We start from the raw sequence: 20,328 nt of genomic DNA, 5'->3' as shown, positions 1-20,328 counted from the left end.
CGCCGCCGCCAATCCTAGGCCGCCGCAACGCACCAGCCTCCATCCCACTCTCCCCGACTCTTAACTGAAATACATTTCATTAAGATGCCCCCACAGACCAAGGAGAAACGCGTAGACTTCTTTAAATTAAGTATAGCGTAGTTTAGAAGTTCGCTTCTTGCGGCTGGACCAGAATGGACATTAGGCGTCCGTTTCGAGGGCGGCGCAGGAAGCGATAAAGATACGAGTACACTAAAAAAAATATAATACTAGCTCGAATATTGCCAAAATAAATATAAATATAAAAAAGAAATTTGTGCCATTAACTAAAATTTGACATTAATTATAATTCATATTAATATATATGAATATATATGCACACGAAATACAATTAAAATAAATAGCATGAATTCCAGTTGGAACTAGCCTTTTCTCTAAGTGTACTGCAGCGTAGCAATAAAACTGTTTATTTGGCATTGCCAGCGAGGCGTGGCAAGGGGCCATCTACACACACACACACACACACACTCGAAACACAAACACAGGCGCATTGTGGGATGTGTTGAAAACTCATAAATCTGAACACAGATGACAAACCGAGGCAGGGATCAGATCCAGGGGCAGGGGCAGGGACAGCACCAGTCCAGGTAGCCTCTGTCTGCGGCGCAGAGCAATTACCACATGCTACGATTGACAAACGCTGCAGGAGTTCAACTTGCCTGTGCGGGAGCTGTGCGGCAAGTGGAAACCCGAGAACTGGAGAATCGGAGAATCGGACAAACTGGCGAGAGAGACGGCGACTTCAAGTGCACAGCGCTCTTTTATATCTCCTCTCGTCTCGTCTTGTCTCGTCTCGACTTGTTTGTTTTTTTTTTTTTTTTGAATAGTTATTGCCACATGCTGCAAGTGCAACCGATTTATTTATACACACACACACACACTTACACACATTTATTTATATGCATTGTGCTGCTGCCGTTTGCTCACAAATTGGATTTGCTTGTTTGCTGTTGTTGTTGTTGCTGTTGTTGTTGATGTTGTTGCTGTTGCACTGTTGACATCCCAGCAATTACAGCGGCATTCTGAACAGCTTGCCCCGCCCCTGCGGCTGTAGGCGTGGCAGCACGAACGAGCGTGTGGCCAATGTAGTTTATAGTTTTAAATAGCCCGGCGCTATTTCGGTGCTGGCCACTCCGCAGGCGGCAAATAAACACACGCGCACACACACACACACACGCATAGACAGCCTGCCACAGTGTGTGGCAAGTGCAACTCATAAGCGCGACAGCTTTCGGCCTGAGCATTACGTAAACACAAAGACACCAACGCACGCCAAAAGCTGGGCCCGAGCTGAGCTCAGCTTTTGTGTCTGTCAGCTGCGTGGGCAAAAGCCGCCGCTCAGACGGGCTGCCAAACTGGTTGCTCGGCTCAAGGTGTTGCGGCAGCCAAGTAGTCAAGTACCGATACATACTATAATATATACCGATATATACATATGCATGCAGTATACACATCCGACTGCCCACACGGGTCGAGCGGGCGCAATCTTTCAAACTCGGCTGGCAATTGACAGCTGGAGAGCAGCGCAATTAACTCTGCAGCGAGAACAAACAGAGTCAAACGCAGACCACGAAGCCAAGTGCCCAATGGCTTCTGAGATGCTTGCTGCATATATACTACTGTACTCTGTACAGTGAAATCTATCCGAAGTGAACAAAGCTACGCTTTAAGCAGTTGTCGGAGAAATGGCAAAAAACAGCCAGCATTTTTAAAGCTATTTCCTATTTCTATATGCAACAGAAAATATGCATTTTAAGGATTTTATTTCAAGTCCAAATTTTGTATAAATTTGTAGACAGTTTTGTACAAGCACAATTGATCCCATCTAATTAAAATGGCTTGTCCGGAGTTGTTCGCCGTTAGCAGATTTGTTTTACTGTATTTGGCAGATTATCCGCTGAAGGTATGCGCGTTGCAAGGACTCTTCGTCCTGTCTTCCGTTTCACTCCATCTCCTACTCAGCTTTTCTGTGTGTGCTTAGCACTTGCCCTTTGAGCTCTAGAATGAATAGAAAACGCAGACTTGTTTCCTGCATGCATCTCCCTCTGTCTCTCTGTCTCCCCCTCCGTCCCTCTCCCGCTCTCTCCCTCTCCGTCTCGCTGGTCAAGCGGTGGCTCCTATTGTCAATGCACTTCAGTACATTTACCAGCTGTCAGCGACAAACGCAGCTGAGAAACCTTTTGGCGCTTTCTTTGCTGCTCCACCTGCTGCCCCTCCTGCCCCTCCTGCCCCACCTCTGCCCAGTCTCTTGCTTATCTCTCGCGCTTTCGTACTATCTATTACGACATGTTTGCCCTACACTTTCGCCGAGACTCTTCTGTGGCACACATTTCAGCGTTTCAGCCACAAAAAAAGAATCGCACTCTCCTTCTGTATACGTGTCCTTGTGCTTGTTTATGTGGCCCTCGAAAGCCCGTCCGTCCGTCTATCCGTCTGTCCGTTCACCGGTCCGCATGTCCGGCTGTCCTTTCTGCCTGTTTGTTGACATATTATGATCCTTGATTATTTTGTGCTGACAAATAAATGCTTTTATTTTGCTTTTCTATGCTTTGACTTCGCATTCAACTTCATCTACATCTTCTTCTGCTTCTACCTTTTGCTACCAATTTCCTTGCCCGCGTGTGGCATTCAGCTTCAGCCTGTGGCCGCCGTTGCCAAGGTGCGCAGGCTTTCATTTCTCTTACTTTTTTTTTTTTTTTTGGCTAATTGGACCGAAGCAAAGCTCGGGAATTAGTTGTCCGCTTAGCTCTTCATATGTTTCATCGACTCATCTTTTATATTTGTGGGCGTTGCCCTGTTACGCAGCTGCTGTCCCTCGCAATAGAGAGTTGTGTGTGATAGGGGAGAGTGGGGAGACGGAAGGAGGAGGCACTGATTCCAACAGTCCAACATATGGGAAAAGCAAGATTGCACTAGGGGAAAAGTTCACACTTTTTGTGCTATAAATTAAAAACTCAACATTGCTTTAACATTTAAAAAAAAAAAATGTTCAATATATGTGTTAAAAGAATTGATGTTTTTCAAGTTTCAGAAAACAAAAACTGTTACCAAAGTTTATTCTGCTAAGTTTAAGTTTTTTCAATAGCAAAAGTTCGGCTAATGCGAGAACAGCTCCGATTAACAGCTGTTAACTTAACAGAAGCTGTGTTAACTTTTCTGCCCAATAACATTACAGTTTGCTGTATTTGTAATGTATTTTAAGCACAAAATGATGAAAGTTCGGCTAATGCGAGAACAGCTCCGATTAACAGCTGTTAACTTAACAGACGCTTGAGCTATGTTCACTTTTCTGCCCAATAACATTACAGTTTGCTGTAGTTGTAATGTATTTTGAGCACAAAATGATGAAAATTAGCCACAGTGTATTGTTGGCGACCTGCCGCTGGCGCTCTTGATTGCCTATGTGATTTCGTCAACGAAATCAACAAAACAACAACAACAACAGCAACAACAACAAAGAGCAGCCCATCACAAAGGCAAACGCCCACCAAAAAGCTACCAAATCTAAAAACGGTGGGCGTTTAAACATATTTTGTGAATTATATTTGATTGCTATTGTTTTGGGGGCCATCGAAAATGGAGACGGCCAAGTTCCGTAAAAAGCCTCAGCCGCACAATGAGTTGCTGAATTTCAATGGCCTGGGCAGCTGGTCTTGGGCTTGGGCTTGGGCTTGGGATTGAAGGGCGGAAGTGCGATAAGCGCCTGACGAAGTGCATGTGCTAGCCACTAGACCACGCCCCTTTGCCCATTGATTCGATTGCAGGCAGAGCATAAAAGACGGATGTGGAACGCTGTCGACGTGCGTCTTCCGGCTCGCACTTTAATTATTAATTAGCTCCAGTGCTTTGGCTGGGCTTCTTTTCTTTTAGTTTAGAGTTTTTTAGTTTTTAGAGTGCCACAAGAAAGAGTTGCGGAGCGCTGACTGCGGTTAAAGGACACACTGTTGCTGATGCTGACCCGCCGAATCTCCTCCTCTTCAGTTTCCCATCGCCCGAGCATGTGAACGACATGTGAAGACACCTTCAGACTCATCAGAGCTTTGCTCTGACCGCAACGGTTATTAAAAGGAAGTTTGGCTTACCACAAGTCCAACACGCACACACAGACAATGTGACACATGCAGTCCCTTAACAGTTCCTACACTTTCAGAAAAACTCAAGAAACTTGTGCTCGTGTATCTATTTCTGAAACTTGGTTAACATTTTGTTAAAGCGAAAATTCTTTATAAGAAAAATGAGCTGAATAAAAAAAAGGTCTCACTTCTTTTAAAGATTGCAATGCTTCTTTTAAGCTTGCAAATTCTTAAAATATGTATTTTGTATTTATTTTTATTCACACCAATTTTTCTCATGTTTCACAGTTTATTTCAAAATATTTCAGCAGCAAAAGGTGGCAAATCAGTTTCAAGAAATAGACTCAATTATATGTTGATTGTTCTGAAAGTAAGCACAACACTTTTCTCTCAGTGCACAACCGATTCTTCTGCTGCGTCTGGCTTGACAGCCGCAAAAGTCAAGCGAAATGACTTGTGTTTTTGGCCTAATGAGCTCGGTTTGGGGGCTAGGCCAGGCTATTAAACAGTGCAGCAGCAACAGCTGCTGGAGGTGGGCGCCACGCCACGCCTACCCTTCAGTTAACGCCCCCCTTTTGTCTGTGATATGCCAAAATGTGAAACTTACCAATGCAGAGCAGTCGAAGCTGTTTAATCCAATGCGAATGCTGCTGCTGCTGTTGTTGCTGTTGTTGTTGTGGTTGTTGTTGTTGCTGCTGCTTCCGTTGCTGCTGTTGCCGACAACTGCAATTGTTGCTGCTGCTGTGATTGTTGTTGTTGCTTTGTCTGCGTTTTCTTGCATTTTGCTGTTGTTGCTGTTCCTGTTTCTGCTGTTCTTCTTCTTCTTCTGGCTGAGCTTGTGCTTGTGTTTTCAATGCCATTTTGCTCATAGCCTTAACAGTTGTTGTTGCTGTTGTTGTTGTTGTTGCTGCTGCAGTTGCAGTGGCAATTGCTGCTGCTTTGTCCGAAACGCCTCAAAGCTGAGTGCTATAACAAGCAGCAGTTGCTGTGGCCGCTGCTGCAGCGCCGCATTTGTTGCAGTTGCAGGTGAAGTTGCAGTTGCAGGTGTATTTATTGTTGGTTCAAGCAACTTTGTGACGCCACGCAACACACAGTTCGGCCCGACTTAAATACCCTATAAACAAACTAGTTTCAGGCTGAGCCTCGATCGAGCGGGGCCATGTTACGGGTTACGGCTTACGGGTTACGGGTTAACTGAGGCGGCGACAGGACATGTGACGAGCCGTGACGTGCCGGAACGGAAGGAGCCTCGCGCGACGCAACTAACGAAGCCGCGCGACAAAATACAAGAAACAACGAAATTGTTGACGAGCAATCGACGAAGGATGCTTGGAGGAGGAAGAGGAGCTGAGAGTAACGGTGCCTTGAATTTTGGACACTTGCACTTGATGTGTGGGGTACATTCGCTGGGATATTAAGTATATTCCCGCACAGCTTTAAGATTAACAATTGGCATCACTTTTGGCGCAGACTCGATAATTTGGCGCTTGTACCGCGGCGGCTGCCGAATGGACCAGCACGTGTGTGTGTGTGTGTGCGTGCGTGTTGCGAGTGTGTGTAGCGCCCGTTTGCTTTATCGAGGCGTCCACACTGAATGAGAGCTAAAACCGAACTAAAACTTCTTCTAACTGGCGAAGCCATCTGCAAGCAGGCAGCAGCCAGCAGCCAGCGAAGGCAAAACTCACGAGTACGCCTTCGTGAGCACGCCTTCGTCTTGTGCAGCTCGAGAGAGAGCGAGAGAGAGAGAGAGAGAGAGCGCGTGCTGTGATAACACAGACAATTGGACTCATTGTGTTTGTTTGGCTCTGGCTGGCATTGCAGGTGAGCCGCTTTGTTCGCCGCAAGTAGAGCCGGTTTTACACTCTCTCATTGTTATACTTATACAAAGACACTCTGTGCACTTATACACAACGAGAGAGAGGCAGGCATGTGCGTGCTACGAGTCGCATACAATAGTAGCAGCCAGTCGGGCTTCGATGTTTCCGGCATTTATGCGCTACAGGACTTATACGTTACTTATATGCGAATAAGTGGTGTTTTTGGTTTCTGGTTTCCTTACACTGGTAGCACCCAATATAAGTGGTGGTTTATGTATACGATAAAGCGCGGGTCTTGACTTATACTGATTATGCTGCCGTGTGCCTGGAAGTATACACCACGCTTAAGTGTGGTGGTGGTTTAGGTATGCGACTAGATGACTTATACACTCTACGCTGCCGTAGGTGTATGCTGTGTATCGTATACTATGCAATCGTATATTTATACAAAAGTGAATCTACTAACATCTTATAATATAAGTGACGGCTGCTAGACTTATACTATACACTTATACAGTGCATTTCAATGCTGTTAGATTTGACCTTATAAATTCTATGATTTTGGTTTGCATTACCAAAACTGTTATACACCGTATAAGCAAGGTAGAAGACTTGCCTTTCGTAGAAGTTGCGACAAGTTCGATGCGCTGTGCTCAGCCAACAGCATTAACAACAAAAACAAAGAGTAAACAAATAACAAATATCAGCGTAATGCTTAAAGGGAAATCCAAGTTTAATAATTTAGATTTCTTTTCTCAATATACTTATAATTTTCACAGTTATATGTACATATATATATTTTAGTTCTGACATGTATTGGGGCAATATATAAATAAACATAAGGGGTAATTTAAGTACATAATATAATAAATATTCTTAGGCAACTGTGCAACTATAAAATTGCTGTTAAAAAGTTCGATTAAAGGGTATTTAATCTTCGGCTTGTCGCAGATAATTGCTCTTTCTTGTTTATGTGCATTTCTTTGTCTCATATTCTTCGCACCCCTTCTTATACTCGAAATACTCATGAAATTCCCTTGCCAAGTGTAAGTAATTTTCATTTCATTTGCAAGAGAATTACTTCACACGCACGCACACACGCACGCACACACACACACGTGTGTGCGTGAGAGACAACAACAGACACTTGTTACTCTCCGCTCGCCACACGCGACAAGTCCCGCGGGAAAGCTTCGCGTGCAATTTGTCTGAAATAGACGTGAATTTGGATGTGAAATGGCAGCAAACTGTTGCTGCTCGTGCAGGGGTAGAGGGGGAAGGGTGAGGGTGAGGGTGAGGTGAAGAGCTGACAAGGAGGAACTGCTAGCAAATTTAGGAGTAGGCGTGCCAGACGAAAAGAGCAGCCAAAGGCACAATAAAAGCCAGATTAAATCCTTAGAAACGTTGAATTTGGGCCAAGTGCGCAATTCAATCAACAGCTCTGCTAGTGACCAGAGGGGCCAGAGGGGCAGAGGGGCCGAGGGGCAGTGGGCGTGCCGCCTAATAAGCCTCAATTTAAAATTGAGTGCTAATCTTTTTATGCGAAAACATAGCGAAGCGAAAATAACAACAAGCAAAACAAAAATAGAAAGCAAAAGAAGAAGACGAAAACAACAACAACAAAATGGCAGCTAAATGACAAACTGGCAGCGTTGTCCTTGAGCCAGGCGCAGAGCAAATGTCCTGGCAGATAGAAACGCAACAAGACAAAAAAAAAGACTCGAATTCGTTTTCAAATGTATTTTGCACATCATTTTCCAGCTCTCTCTCTCTCTCTCTCTGTCGCCCAACCCCCTCCCTCCCACCAAATCAGTTTCCGCTTGGCTCCTTTTTCACAGCGTTGCCAGCTGCAGCAAAGTTATTTCTGATTCCCAAACCGGAAGTGACAGGAAATGCAGTGTCTGTTGCTCAAAAAGGATTCAGCTGTTTTTTAAACCGCCGAATTGTGGTTGAAATGAACAAATAGCTGCTGCGACTCGCACCACATCTTCTCTGATAGTGAGCACAGGCTAAGGCTAGACGAGCGCCTCAAATTAGCTACAATAATACCCTGTAACTTTGCCAACGAGAGTGCTTAAAAACACTGACGAAAATGGATACCTATCGATACCTAAAATGGCAGAGTATACAAATTGATTATGCCCAGCTGCTGTATACCCTCATTTGGACACATGTAATTAGTATAGGGTATATTAGTACAGGGTAAAGCATTCTGGTCTGCTTTATTGCCAACAGATTTGATTCATTTCCGGCACACCGCAGAGAGCACGTTAATGGCAGAGTATATAAAAATGTATCTCTGCTTCTGTTACATGAGCTGTATACCCTCACTAAGCACTTTTAATTAGTACAGGGTATACCACACTACCATTGCTGCTAATATCTATTGTGCCAAGCATTCTGGTCTGGTTTAGGGCTAAGCCAACAGATTTGATCCATTCCCGGCCCGCTTTTAGACAAGCATTTACACTGCCCGAATTCGGCACATCAATCGCCCATCTAAAGCCCCCTTTTTTTTGCAGTGCAACTTGGCAGAGTATCGTAATCTTCAGCGCACACCTCCAACCCTGCTACCAGCCCCTTCCCTTCCCTGCCATGCTGCGATTGAGTCGGGCGTTTTTTTCCTTGCCACTTTTCTGGGGTTGCTGTCTTACTTCCTCTTCTTCTTGTTGTTGTCGTTGTCGTTGTTGTTGTTGTTGTTGTTACTTAGTAGGCCGCCATTGTAGTCTCTATTTGTTTATTGTTGTTGATTCAGCCCATTCGGCATTCGGCATTCAGCATTCCCCCGCCCCCGCCTCCGCCCCGCGCGCCCTTTGCCCTGTGTTTTGCTTCAGCTATTTGTCTTTGTACATTACCAGCTCAGCGACAACTTATCCAGCCCCGCCCGCCGAGCAGCCCGCCCTAATCCCGTCAAGATTTGAGTACAAATTTTCATATGCGATTTGCAATTTATGGCTAAGTGATGCTTTGTAAATTCATATCGCAGCAATTTTCCAGGCATTTCCAGTGTCCAAAAGCCGTCGATACTTTTATGAAATTAAATGCAAATATTTTTACAGACGCGCAACAACAAACAAGTATTTGCGTGGCAAGGCGAGTCAACAAGCTGGCCCACACACACACACACACACACACACACATGCGAGAGTCTCTTGAGAAAAGTTTAGATACATTTGCAAACAATACACGCACAACTTGGACTCTAATGCCGGGTCCGAGTTCAAGTCCGAGACTGAGACGCGTTCCAGACGAAGTCGTCTGCCAAGTTATGCGACTTCTCGTTCCAGCACGCACGCAGTTTTTAATTATGTTTTGTAATTTACTCGCACTTTATATAAAACACAATTGCTCAGTGTTTTCTTTTCATTTTTCTATACCCTGTAGCCATTCACAGCGGGCACAGCATATTCGTATCAGGTCCAGTTAATTATATATCATTGACAAACCTCTCCGTAGAAGCTGTACCAAATCTTAGTCCTGATAAACATCAAAGAGCTGACAGAGGGAAAGCAAATAGTTTGTACAGGGTAACTCCTATTCGAGCACTCTTCACTAGGGTCTGCCTTCCTGCCTTTTTGTCACTTTGTTGTTTTTTGTTTTCTTGGTAAATTGGCAAACGAAATGAACTCATTTCTTTCGATTCGCATTTGATGGCAACGTCCAAATTCGTAGTCTGCCGTGGCCTATTTTAAAGGTGCCCCATTTTTGGGTTTGCTACAGTCACACTCACACACACACACACGCGCGTGCATACACAAACAATTGAAAGTTATTTGTGAAAATTTTATTGTAATTACAAAAGTTTTGCCGTGTTGTTTTCTCGCACAGCTCGCCCCCCCTCGCCCCGCCGCAACCTTTTCTGAGGGCTTCTTCGATTGCCTGATACCTTGAATTTTACTCAAAATTCCCCCCGACCCCTTCAGCCACTTTTTATTTGGCGCTATTTCTATTCCTAGTCCTGTTACTGTTGCTGTTGCTGCTGTTGATTCAGTTTGCCTTGCCACGTTTCGGTTGCGTCTCCGACTGCGTCTTGCTGGAAAACTTTATCCACTTCATTATTTGCTCGTTTTCATTGCTTTGTTTCGTTGTTTGTTCGTTTGTTTGTTTGTTCGTTTGTTCGTTTGTTTGTTTGTTGGTTCGTTTCGATTTTAATTGTACCCCCGCCACCTGCCATTTAATGGCAAAGAGGTGCGAGTATATTAAAATAAACCCCAACCCGAACCCCCTAAGCCAAACGAGCCCGGTAAACGCGAGCCTCAGTAACTTTGTTGCTCTGCCAAAACTAACCTAAAATAAAACCATGCTAATAAATTAGTTTCATTCACAATTCCAACTTGGATTTGTGTACCTGGATAGTAACTAAAAACCCGAAACGACCAAAGGTGGCTGGGGAATATAAACTTGAATTGATTATCGAAAACAGGATAAGTTATAATTTCGGAACAAGCCATAAAGTACATGAAAGTGTGGCCGATGTTCGGATCACATCAACAATTGCAACGTAGATACATCAAGTTATTTATAGTAAAAGTTTCCACAATATCGTGTGCCCTTCTTCAGATTATTATAGATAGGCTCAATGGGCACGGCATATTTGGGGCTCAGGATATACTGCTCCTGGGCCAGTCGGATGAGATGCTGCAGCGGCTCGGAGATGCGCCGCTTTCCATACTGTTGTGGACTCTGGTGCTGTGGCCCGAGCTGCTCCTGCTGCTGATGATGATGATGATGATGATGATGATGATGATTATCTGTAGATGACCGAGAGCCCATTATTGTGGTCGGACGTTGGCATAACGGGACGGCGGCATATGGGTTTTTGATTTTCAGAATCGTCTTCTTGGGCTGCCTGTTATTGTCATTAATGTCGGTCTTTTGAGTCTTCTCGTGGCTCTTGTCGCCAATATCTGCATCGGCTTGCCTTTGGTTCCAGTAGGCACGCAGCATTGTCGCATCCACCACCACGATCTTGGGCATCTCGTTTGGGCATCTTGCTTGTTGCGGATTCGTTCTGACACTGCGTTGTTTTCGCTTCTTTCTCTTCATGCCCTCGCCACAATTCAGAGATATTATGTCCGCTTGTCTGCAACCCTTACAGTGCAGAAAGCCGCTCCCCTGCTGCCTTTGTGCACTGTGTACCTGCCGTTGATCAGCGTCTACAGGATTGCAGGCTAGTTGCCAGGATAAGCTCAGATTGGGGCTGGCCGGCATTGCCGCTGTCAGCGCCGGACACAGAGACGGAGGCGGAGAGGGAGACGTTGTCCTTGTGAAAGACATGCAAGGCGTCGACTGGCAGCGTTTCACCGCGACGCTGCTGAAATACCTGCTGAGCTCCACATAGTCGGACCATCTCTTTTCAGTTTGCCCCTCGGGCAAGCGATCGGGTGTTCCTTTATCCATTTATAGTTTTACCCAGTTAATTACTTGTTTAAGCTACTTGTAACGGCTAATTTAAAAACTGTGCGAAAGTTAACCAAACAACATTTTATAGATATATTAAAAAAAAAAATTTTATCAAAAATTTTTATTTTCTATTTTTGTAGCTGTTTGAAGTGTGTTACTTAGTATCTGATTTTAGAATGACGAAAATTTACAAACATTTCCAAAGCAAACAAACTTTTCTCTTTGACTGTGTTTTTTGTCATTTTGAAAGTGTGACTTGTTTTTAAAGAAAATCAGGCAAAGATTCAAATTCTTCAAAAAATAATCACAGACTGCAATGGAATATAGCCCAAGTCTAGATAGCTGAAATCTTAACTCACGCTTGGCAAATTTCACCCGCAAGTGTGGAAAATTGGCGGAAAACGGATGTATTTTCTTATTTGTCATCCCATTGGACTTGGAGTGGAAAAGGTTATCGAAGTTTTAATAAGCGAAAGACAATTTATCGACTTCACGCTCATTTACAAAGAAATGCATGGTTTTTACAAAGTACTTTACCCAAATAAGAAATATAATCCTGGATGAAGAGCAAAACACTTTTCACAAGCATTTACATGCTTGAAATAAGCTCAAAATGTTCTCAACCATAATTTTCCTAGATTCTTATAGTATATTTGGGTTCATTTTAGGAAATTTGGGCATTGCATAAAGGAAATTTCGTTTTTAATAAAAGTTCTTGTCTTAGATTCGTATTCTATTTCTGGGTCTTGACCTTAGGAAATTCCGTGTTCAATAAAAGTTCTTCAAGCAGGAATTTCGTCTTTAGCTTCAGAATTTTAAACATTTCTAGATTTTTTATTCCAGATTGAATCAAGTTGTGATTTAAAACGGATAAAATATTTGCAATACTAAGTTGTAATACCTGAATGTAATCTTTGCTTATGAATATGTTTGGCATTTGTTGGGTTTTGTTTATGGCCTATATGGGTCGCAGATTGCTGCCTTGTCCGCACCCTCACCCCCTTCCCACACACACAAACACAACCACACACACATAAACTTTCAGATCGGCTGGGGCATTAATGCAAATAAGTGGAAACACAAATATTTTCAACGTTTTGTGGTCAGGGCAAACCTTTCTCTCTTTTCCCTTTTTTTCTGTCTGTGTTCTGCTGGCTCAAACATGGCCCATGCCCAAATAAATCGCTAGAGGGGCGTCCTCTGTTCTTCGGCCTCCGTCCTCGGCAACGGCAACGGCAGCAACAAGGTCGATGGATCATTTCCGCTGTCATGGCGCTTCCTGAATCCCTTTGCCCAAGCGTCCGTTTGGGCAACCGTTTCCTGTCGGCGACGTAGTTAAATATTGAAATTTATATTTAAAATATTTCAAAAAATACAGTTAAATGTGCGCTTTCCCTTTCCCTTTTCCCGTTAGCCGTCATTTTTCACTTTAGTTTATGTGCCGCATGTTTAATTTATGAGTTCAACCTGCCCCCAAATGCTTTTGCTCGAAGTCTGCCTTCCACATTAGGCCAATGAATATGAAAATCAATTTGGCTGGCCAGCAGGCGTCACACGCACCACAACACACACACACACACCCCATTAGTGTGCGTACAACCTTCCCGCTGAAGGTCAAAAGCATGTTCTGCTCTTTAAACAATCGCAGCTCGTGCTGGACTGCCCGTTCGCCCAGGTCTGACCGAGTCCAATTTAATAGCGCATTCTACATTAATTTCTCAAATTGACAATCATTTTGACGCTGACTTAACCATTGACCATTGTTGTCTTTCCTTTTTTTCTAAACAGAATAAAGTACGCGCTGCTTAGACTTCCGGTTCGTTGGCGAGGGTTCGGGTGAGTTTGTTTTTTTTTTTTTATGATATTCCCCCCGACCCTCGATTTCCAATTAGCAACAGGAATCACCTTTTTGTTTTGGGCTTTTCCTTTTACTTTCCTTTCGACTTCTTTACGTGTCTTTGTGTTAATTGAAGATTTGTACTTGCTACGATTTTATGAGCAAGGGATAACTCGGGCAGCTGCCGGCCATTGGGGGTTGTGTTTTTCCAACTTTCCTGCGAAAGATGCTACAAAGATGCCCCAGTTCAGGCTGCCGTAGGAAGGGGGGGAAGGGGGAGGGGCGGCTTCTCACGGTAAGCAACTGAAACTTGTTCGATAAATGGCGTAATAAATGGAGCTCGTGCTGTCGGGCCCCGAGTAGTCGAACAGGATCCTCGGCACGCGCAGGTTAATTGCATTTCGCACTCATTTATTTGACGATTTCGCTTGGGTCGGATGTAGTGTGGCGTCTGGGCGCCTGGCCAGGACATGGTGCTGAATCTATACAGACGATGCTTTAACTTGTATTTGTATTTAATTAGGCATGTCGTTTTTATGCTCTTAGATTTATTTGGTCAGCGCCTGGTTTGGGAATGTGTGCATTGCATTTCCTCTGTGCGCAGTGCTCGACTTTGGCAGGCACAAATGGAAGCTGAAACAGGATGTGGCACTGCCAGAGCACGATGCGAACGCAAAAATCCACGAATCCACTTAGCGGCGCATAAATTTTGCTGCGAACATAAAGTACAAGTGTACAAACAAAGGACTTTTGGCGACGGCGACGACGACGACGACGACGACGACGAGGAGGATGAGGATGAGGACGAGCGGCATTAAAAACATAAAGAAACCGCATTCAAGTCCAAAGTCGGACAAAGTGCAGCTGAGCGGCCTGGGCAAACATAAACTGGGCGAGTGAATAAAATCGCTGCCAGAGCAGATGAAAAATGAAGGAGTGCTAGGCTGAAATCCTCTGCAGAGCGGAGCCCAGCCGGGCCGGGCCCCAGACCTTTGCCTATTTACAAATGTCCTCGCCAGCCAAGCGGACCAAAGGAGCACCGAATCATAAAGAGACCGGCCTCCGCCCCCCCTCAAGAAGATGGCGAGTGAAATGCACGTAAAATAATAAACAAGGCTTTGCAAACAATAAATGTTGCTCCTGCTCCTGCTCCTGCTCCTGCTGCTACTTCTACTGCGCCTGCTGCTCAGTTCCTCAGCTCCCGCCCGCTACGAGCTGTTGGCGACGGCGACGAGATTTCTGGGCAACCATTGTCGAGTCTTGTTGCAGCACGGAGTGCTCCCGACGTTGCACTCGCTCTTATTGTTATTGTTGTTGTTGCATTAAATGCGAAATGCTTGTAACGGCAATGCAAATGTAATGGGCAAAGGACCTTTCACGCTGCTGTGCAGCCAGCCTCCGTATGCTGCAGCCAGCTTTTGGGCTGCAGCTGCAGTAAATATTCGCCGGGGTCAGCCGCTAGTTATGCAGCCAAGTGGCAAGGCGGCAAGGCGGCACGGCAGACAGCCGCCGGAGCTGGCGACGTCGACATTGCCACGTCCTTATTAATTGCAACAATAACTGAGCCGTGTTGTTGCCACGTCGTGGCAATGGGTGTAGGTGAACCGGCCAGCCTCGCAAGGCCACTTCTTTATGGTCTGCTCTGACTGCGAATTTATGGCATGGCGAGCACAGGAAGCGGCACTTAGCTTCTGGCACTTAGCCCTCCACTTAGCAAACTGTCCTGGTCCTGGTCCAGTTCATCAGAAGACGAGGCGACAACCGTAAAGGCAGCCTGTCAGACCAGACACACATATATGTATGTATATGATCCACCAAATGCATATCAATCGCCAGGCACAGCCACTTCTTTAGTGTCTGCCGATAAGTAATTACGCGAGCTTTAACTGGGCCTCAGGCATCTCTTTGCCAGCGCTGTAAAAGCCATTCCTGTTGGCCTAGGTTTTTATGAGCCAAGACTTTTTGGGGCTCTAAAAACATTTAAAGGCAATAAAGAACGGCAGGCGTTATCAAGAGGCCCTCAAACTCAGAACGGTCCGATTTTCAGCCAGGTATTCAAATTAGAGAGCGACAGCTACCCCCTCACTCCAAAAGGAAATGAGCCAGTGGCTTGCGCCGTAAAATCCCCGGCGACCATAAAAACCACTGTGACGCTGACGTGGGAAAATCGGAAGGGGGGCAAGCGAAAAGGTGGTAAAGGTGAAAAAGGGGCAGCAAAAAAGGGCAAAAAGTGCTTGGCAGTGATTTTTTTTTGCTTCATAGCCTGGCAAAAAAAAACGAAAATGAACTCGAAATGTCGTAGAAAAAGTTTATTTTAATGAAATTCGCGTCGACATTTAACGTCAACGGGCAGCAGGTGAGAGCAGTGCGGCAAGAAGCTCTCCAAGGTGGAACAGTCAAAACCAATGGCAATGTGATTCACGTGATGTTCAAAACCCGCGCACAGGCTGAACCTCTTCCTAAAAAAAAACAAATTGGCCGCCGCATGTATTTAATTCGACTACCTTACCAAATCGAAGTTTAGCTTAAACACAGCCAACACAATCGACTATAAATTTAAACAACCACACAACACTAGACTGGAAGTCGGTTCTAGAGTGCCAAAGTTGAAGGTGATTGGCTGTAAGCTGCTTTATCTGAGTATGTTATTATTTAAATAGCACAACAAAATAAGAAAACCAATCTACAAAGCTTACATTTACATTTTTACATTTTTGAGAATCGCATAGAAAGGTAATATTTAGCTGAGGGAGTAGCAGAAAATAGGTTAGAGCGGGAGTGAGCACCAGAAGTGTAAGGGCAAGCCAAGTGTATCCCTTTAACACTTAACAAATGGGTAAAATGTACAAATATTCAACTAAAGGTCGTAGCGGGAGCCTGTCAGAATCTCTCCCAGGCGTATTGAACTTTCTCTCAGAAGTTTCGGTTTCAGTTAAACATTTTTAAAAGCCATAAATTTGGTTATACTTGTTCGTTTATTATAGCTCTTGTTGCTGTGCAGTCAAGTGAAAAGTCGCACAAGTAGGTCACAGGGGTTGGAGTTCCACAGAACAAGTGTTATAAGTTGTGCACTTGTCTTTTAAACAGGATTTGCTAGCTAATTTCCTATACGAAATCTGCATAATGAAGCACATAGAAGCCACTTGACATTCATTTGTATGCAGCAGTTGGGGAAGTGCTTGGAAAATGACAACTCCGACTGGTTAGTTGGCTTTATTGCCTGGATGCACAATAAGCTTGCTTCAGCCAGCCCCTGAGGCCGCTCGCTTAAAGCCTTTGATGCGATTGACGCTTCTACAAGTGGTTTAAAGCTCTCCATTGGCAACGGAAGTGCAGATTAGTTAATTAAATTATGCGGCTGCTCCACTTCAGTCAGGCCCGAACAGTGCGAGCCCATTGCAAACATTTTTAATTACCCTGCCACCATTTTCATTTGCCAGGACGCCGCTTGCCACTGAATGCGGCGAAGGCGGTGCCGGTGCCGGAGCCGGAGACGGAGCCGGAGACGGAAATCAATAAATATGTTTGCAAGCGCAAATTGAAAAACTTGCCAGCCACATTTACTCGTAATATGATTTTTCTCTTATTTTATTTCATTTTGTTATTTTTTGTGCTTTTTTTTTCGTCGTGGCAAGCGTAAGGAAAACTCTAGGAAATATGCATCGTGATTTCTTTTCCCTTTAACTTTGCAGTCCGCACTAAAACAAAGGCTCAACAAAAGGCAGCCGGAGGCGTAAGCCACTTGAAGCAGAAGTGAAGGCGACTGCGAGAATGATAGGCGAAGGCGACGGCGACAGGGACGGGGACGGGAACGGGTGATGCCTGTTTTCGAGGCACTCATTCATTCATTCGTAAAGGCTTTAGCAGTAAAATAAACGTGCATTGATGCGGAAAATGTGCTACGCACGACGCACGACGGTTGCCGCCTGCTCCGGACCCCAATCGAGTCCTGTAGCTGCGCTGCCACTTGCTCTAACCACGCCCGGAAGGTTTAGGCAGCGACAGTTTCCTCTTTGAGTAATACGCGCAGTCAATACATTTTTGGAAGTTTTAAAGTTGCACTTGAGTGGCTTAGCAAAGCCAAAGGATAAGGCGCTGGGGAGGCGGAGCACTTGACACCGACTAAAGCATTCATCGTTGCCAGGCGTTCTACACCGGCAGCCAGGCAGCCAGGCAGCCAGTCAAGCGGGCAGGAGGGCAGGAGGGCAGCGCCACTTCATCATTCAGGCGTAAATTTTACTTTACGCAAATACGCGTAAATCTTGCAGTCAAGAGGCCACCTTCAGCTGAGGAAATATACACAGCAACAACATCTAAACCTGCTTCTGCTCCTGCTCCTGTTCCTGCTCCTGCTGCTACTGACCTCCTGGGTCCTTTGGTTTCAGCATGATCATGTTTCATATTTATGTGTGCACTGGCATTGGCCAGAAATTCAATAAACCCGCCTCACTTGCGCTCAATTCCTTTTTCGCTTTGCCACTTTTATTATTTACTTCCATTTACTATTTATTTGCTGCCTCAATCCTCAATCCTCAGTCCAATATGAATCACCGCACATTTGTTTACCCTAAGCAGATTACCTCTAGTCGAGTTTCAATTGCCAAACTTTTGGCATGAATATGAAAACCTATAAACTTTTCCATATATGTGTGTCGAAAGTAAGGTAAAGCTAATTGAACGAAATTCAAGGCGCACCTACCTTTCTTTTGTGCCAAGTTAGCAGCCCGCCTTCGGCTTGGTCCAAGTCCAGGCAAGTCCAGGTCCACAGTTGCCTAACTCGATTTACCAGCAGCAGCCGGGTTACAGCTGCAATGCTAATTACTGCCATTTCTTAGGGGGTGAAAACACTGCTGAATATCCAAGCTGAGGTCCTGCGGACATACAGAAGAGAGTGATCATAAATGAAATTATCGACGCATAAATTATGAGCTGGGCTAAACGCCAGAAGCGTGCGCATGGGGCGTGGCTCCGAATGTGAGCTGGATAGGATGGAATAGCATAGGATGCTGCTTAGCAAAAGTGTTGCCCTATTCCGTTCCGAATTGTTCAATTGAACGGTTCGTTTGAATAAACCAAAAAATAGATTAACAGTGAATTATAAAAATATTAATAAAAAAAATTATAACAACAAAAACAACTGAATGGAATGCAGCGTTCATGAACTAATTTAGTTCAAGTGTCAAAAATTAACAACTAATGGAACAACTTTGAGTCCTGAATTCGCAACTCTATAAAATAATATTTAAATTAACACTATTTAAACAAAAAATAAAACTAATAACAATATTAATCATAATAATAATAATAATAATAATAATAATAATAACAATAATAATAATAATAATAATAATAATAATAATAATAATAATAATATTAATAATAATAATAATAATAATAATAATATTAACAATAATAATAATAATCATAATAATAATGATAATGATAATGATAATGATAATAATAATAATAATAATAATAATAATAATAATATTAACAATAATAATAATAATCATAATAATTATAATAATGATAATGATAATGATAATGATAATAATAATAATAATAATAGTAATATTAATAATTAATAATAAATAATGAATAATAAATACGAAATAATAACTAATAAATAATAAATTACAAGTTGTAAATAATAAATAATAAAAAATAACTAATAAATAATAAATAATTAATAATATGCAATATAAAATAGGAAAAACAACTAAATAAATTGCAGCGCTCATGAACTAATTCAGTTCACGAGTCAAGAATGAACAACTGAGCTGATGGAACAATTTTGGATCTCGAATTCGCAACTCTTCCAAGCAGACAAGGCACCAGCAAAAGTTTTGCCGAGCCGAGCTGAAAATAATTGATTAGAAACGAACGTGATTGTTAACTTTTTGCATATGTAATTTCGATTTGGCCAATTCAGCTCGTATTCGTGCTAACCCTATTGCTAACACCCTCTCCCTTACTCACTCTCCCTACTCTCTCTCTCTCTCTCTCTCTCTCTCTCTCTCTCTCTCTCTCTCTCTCTCTCTCTCTCTGATGGGTGCAACAGTGCGTATAAACAACGTGTATAGCGGGGGGTTCAACGACTGTTGCTGTTGCTGCTGCTGCTATTAGCAATAAGCAAGCTGCACAATTGCCATTATGGTCGCTGCTGCTGCTGCCTAAGCAACATTTGCCGGCAACCCTCCTCCCCACCCTCGCCAGACTACGCCCATGCTTTAGCCACTCACTGGCATCACACAATGCAAATTTACAGTTACATGCTTCGATTGGCAATTTAATAAGGTAACTTTTTTCAACAGAAAGAGCTCAGCTCGAGCCCGAGTCAGGGCATTGAGAGCCCTTTCAGTAGCGGCTCCTTCTGCGAGCAGCGCTTAACCGCTCACACACACAGACACACACACACGCGCACACGCACACGCACACGCACACACACATACGCACACAAACGCGTTCACACAGAAACTGACGTGCTTTACATATTTAATGTTTAACTGTAAATTAGGTTAAAATGTGTTTGCAAAAGCCGTTTTACACTGAAAGGATTTCAACGTGCAAACTTTGCACACATATCCGCCTCCCTCACCCCTTGCTATCACCGGTTCCCTATCCCCCTCTCTCTCTCTCTCCCTCTCTCTCTCTCTCTCTCTCTCTCGTTCGCTCTGTATGCCTAACTACCCCCATTTTCGCCTCCGGCTGCGTGTGGACCAAGTTTTTTACTTTGTGGCGCAAATTGTTTGCCTTCCATTTACTTTGCTCGCGCGCTTAAAGATTGCCCAACATTCTCCTCGCGAACTGGCCACTAACTCTGGGGATTGGCGCCTGTGACCTTCGCACTGGACCGCATCCCAACAAATTGTGCACTGGAGCTACTTTTGCAAAGCGCCTCACGGCCAAACATCTGGGATGGGAACAGAGTAAAAACTGCTCACGCATTAATTAATAATTTATGCTTGTGTCTTATGAGTGTGCGTGTGTATGTGTATGTGTGTGCGTGTGAGTTAAAGTGCATTTGCACACGCATTTAAATTCATTTGCTGACGTGTCCGCGCGACGCCGCCTACATTCAACCGACTCCCTAACTACACCTAATAACCAACTACTACAACAAAATTCTTGCAACTTACGCTGGCTGGCCCAAACTCGT

General features: G+C 44.0%; 1 protein-coding gene across 1 annotated transcript in view; it reads right to left on the bottom strand.

Annotated features, from left to right (window-relative positions):
- Window positions 1-10,906, bottom strand: part of LOC115764444 (nephrin) — a 66,848-nt gene extending 55,942 nt beyond the window's left edge. Inside the window, exons 1-2 of the mRNA XM_030707454.1 lie at window positions 10,728-10,906; window positions 4,720-4,784 (exon numbers count right to left, since the gene is read on the bottom strand). Coding sequence (XP_030563314.1) covers window positions 4,720-4,784; window positions 10,728-10,906 — 244 coding nt within the window. The remainder of the gene's footprint in view (window positions 1-4,719; window positions 4,785-10,727) is intronic.
- Between the last annotated feature and the right edge of the window lie 9,422 nt (window positions 10,907-20,328).

Source organism: Drosophila novamexicana, unplaced genomic scaffold, assembly GCF_003285875.2.
Source record: "Drosophila novamexicana strain 15010-1031.04,08,12 unplaced genomic scaffold, DnovRS2.1 tig00000858-arrow-arrow-pilon, whole genome shotgun sequence".
Taxonomy (NCBI): domain Eukaryota; kingdom Metazoa; phylum Arthropoda; class Insecta; order Diptera; family Drosophilidae; genus Drosophila; species Drosophila novamexicana.
Note: the sequence above shows the minus strand (reverse complement) of the source record. Positions and strands in the feature narration are given on the sequence as shown.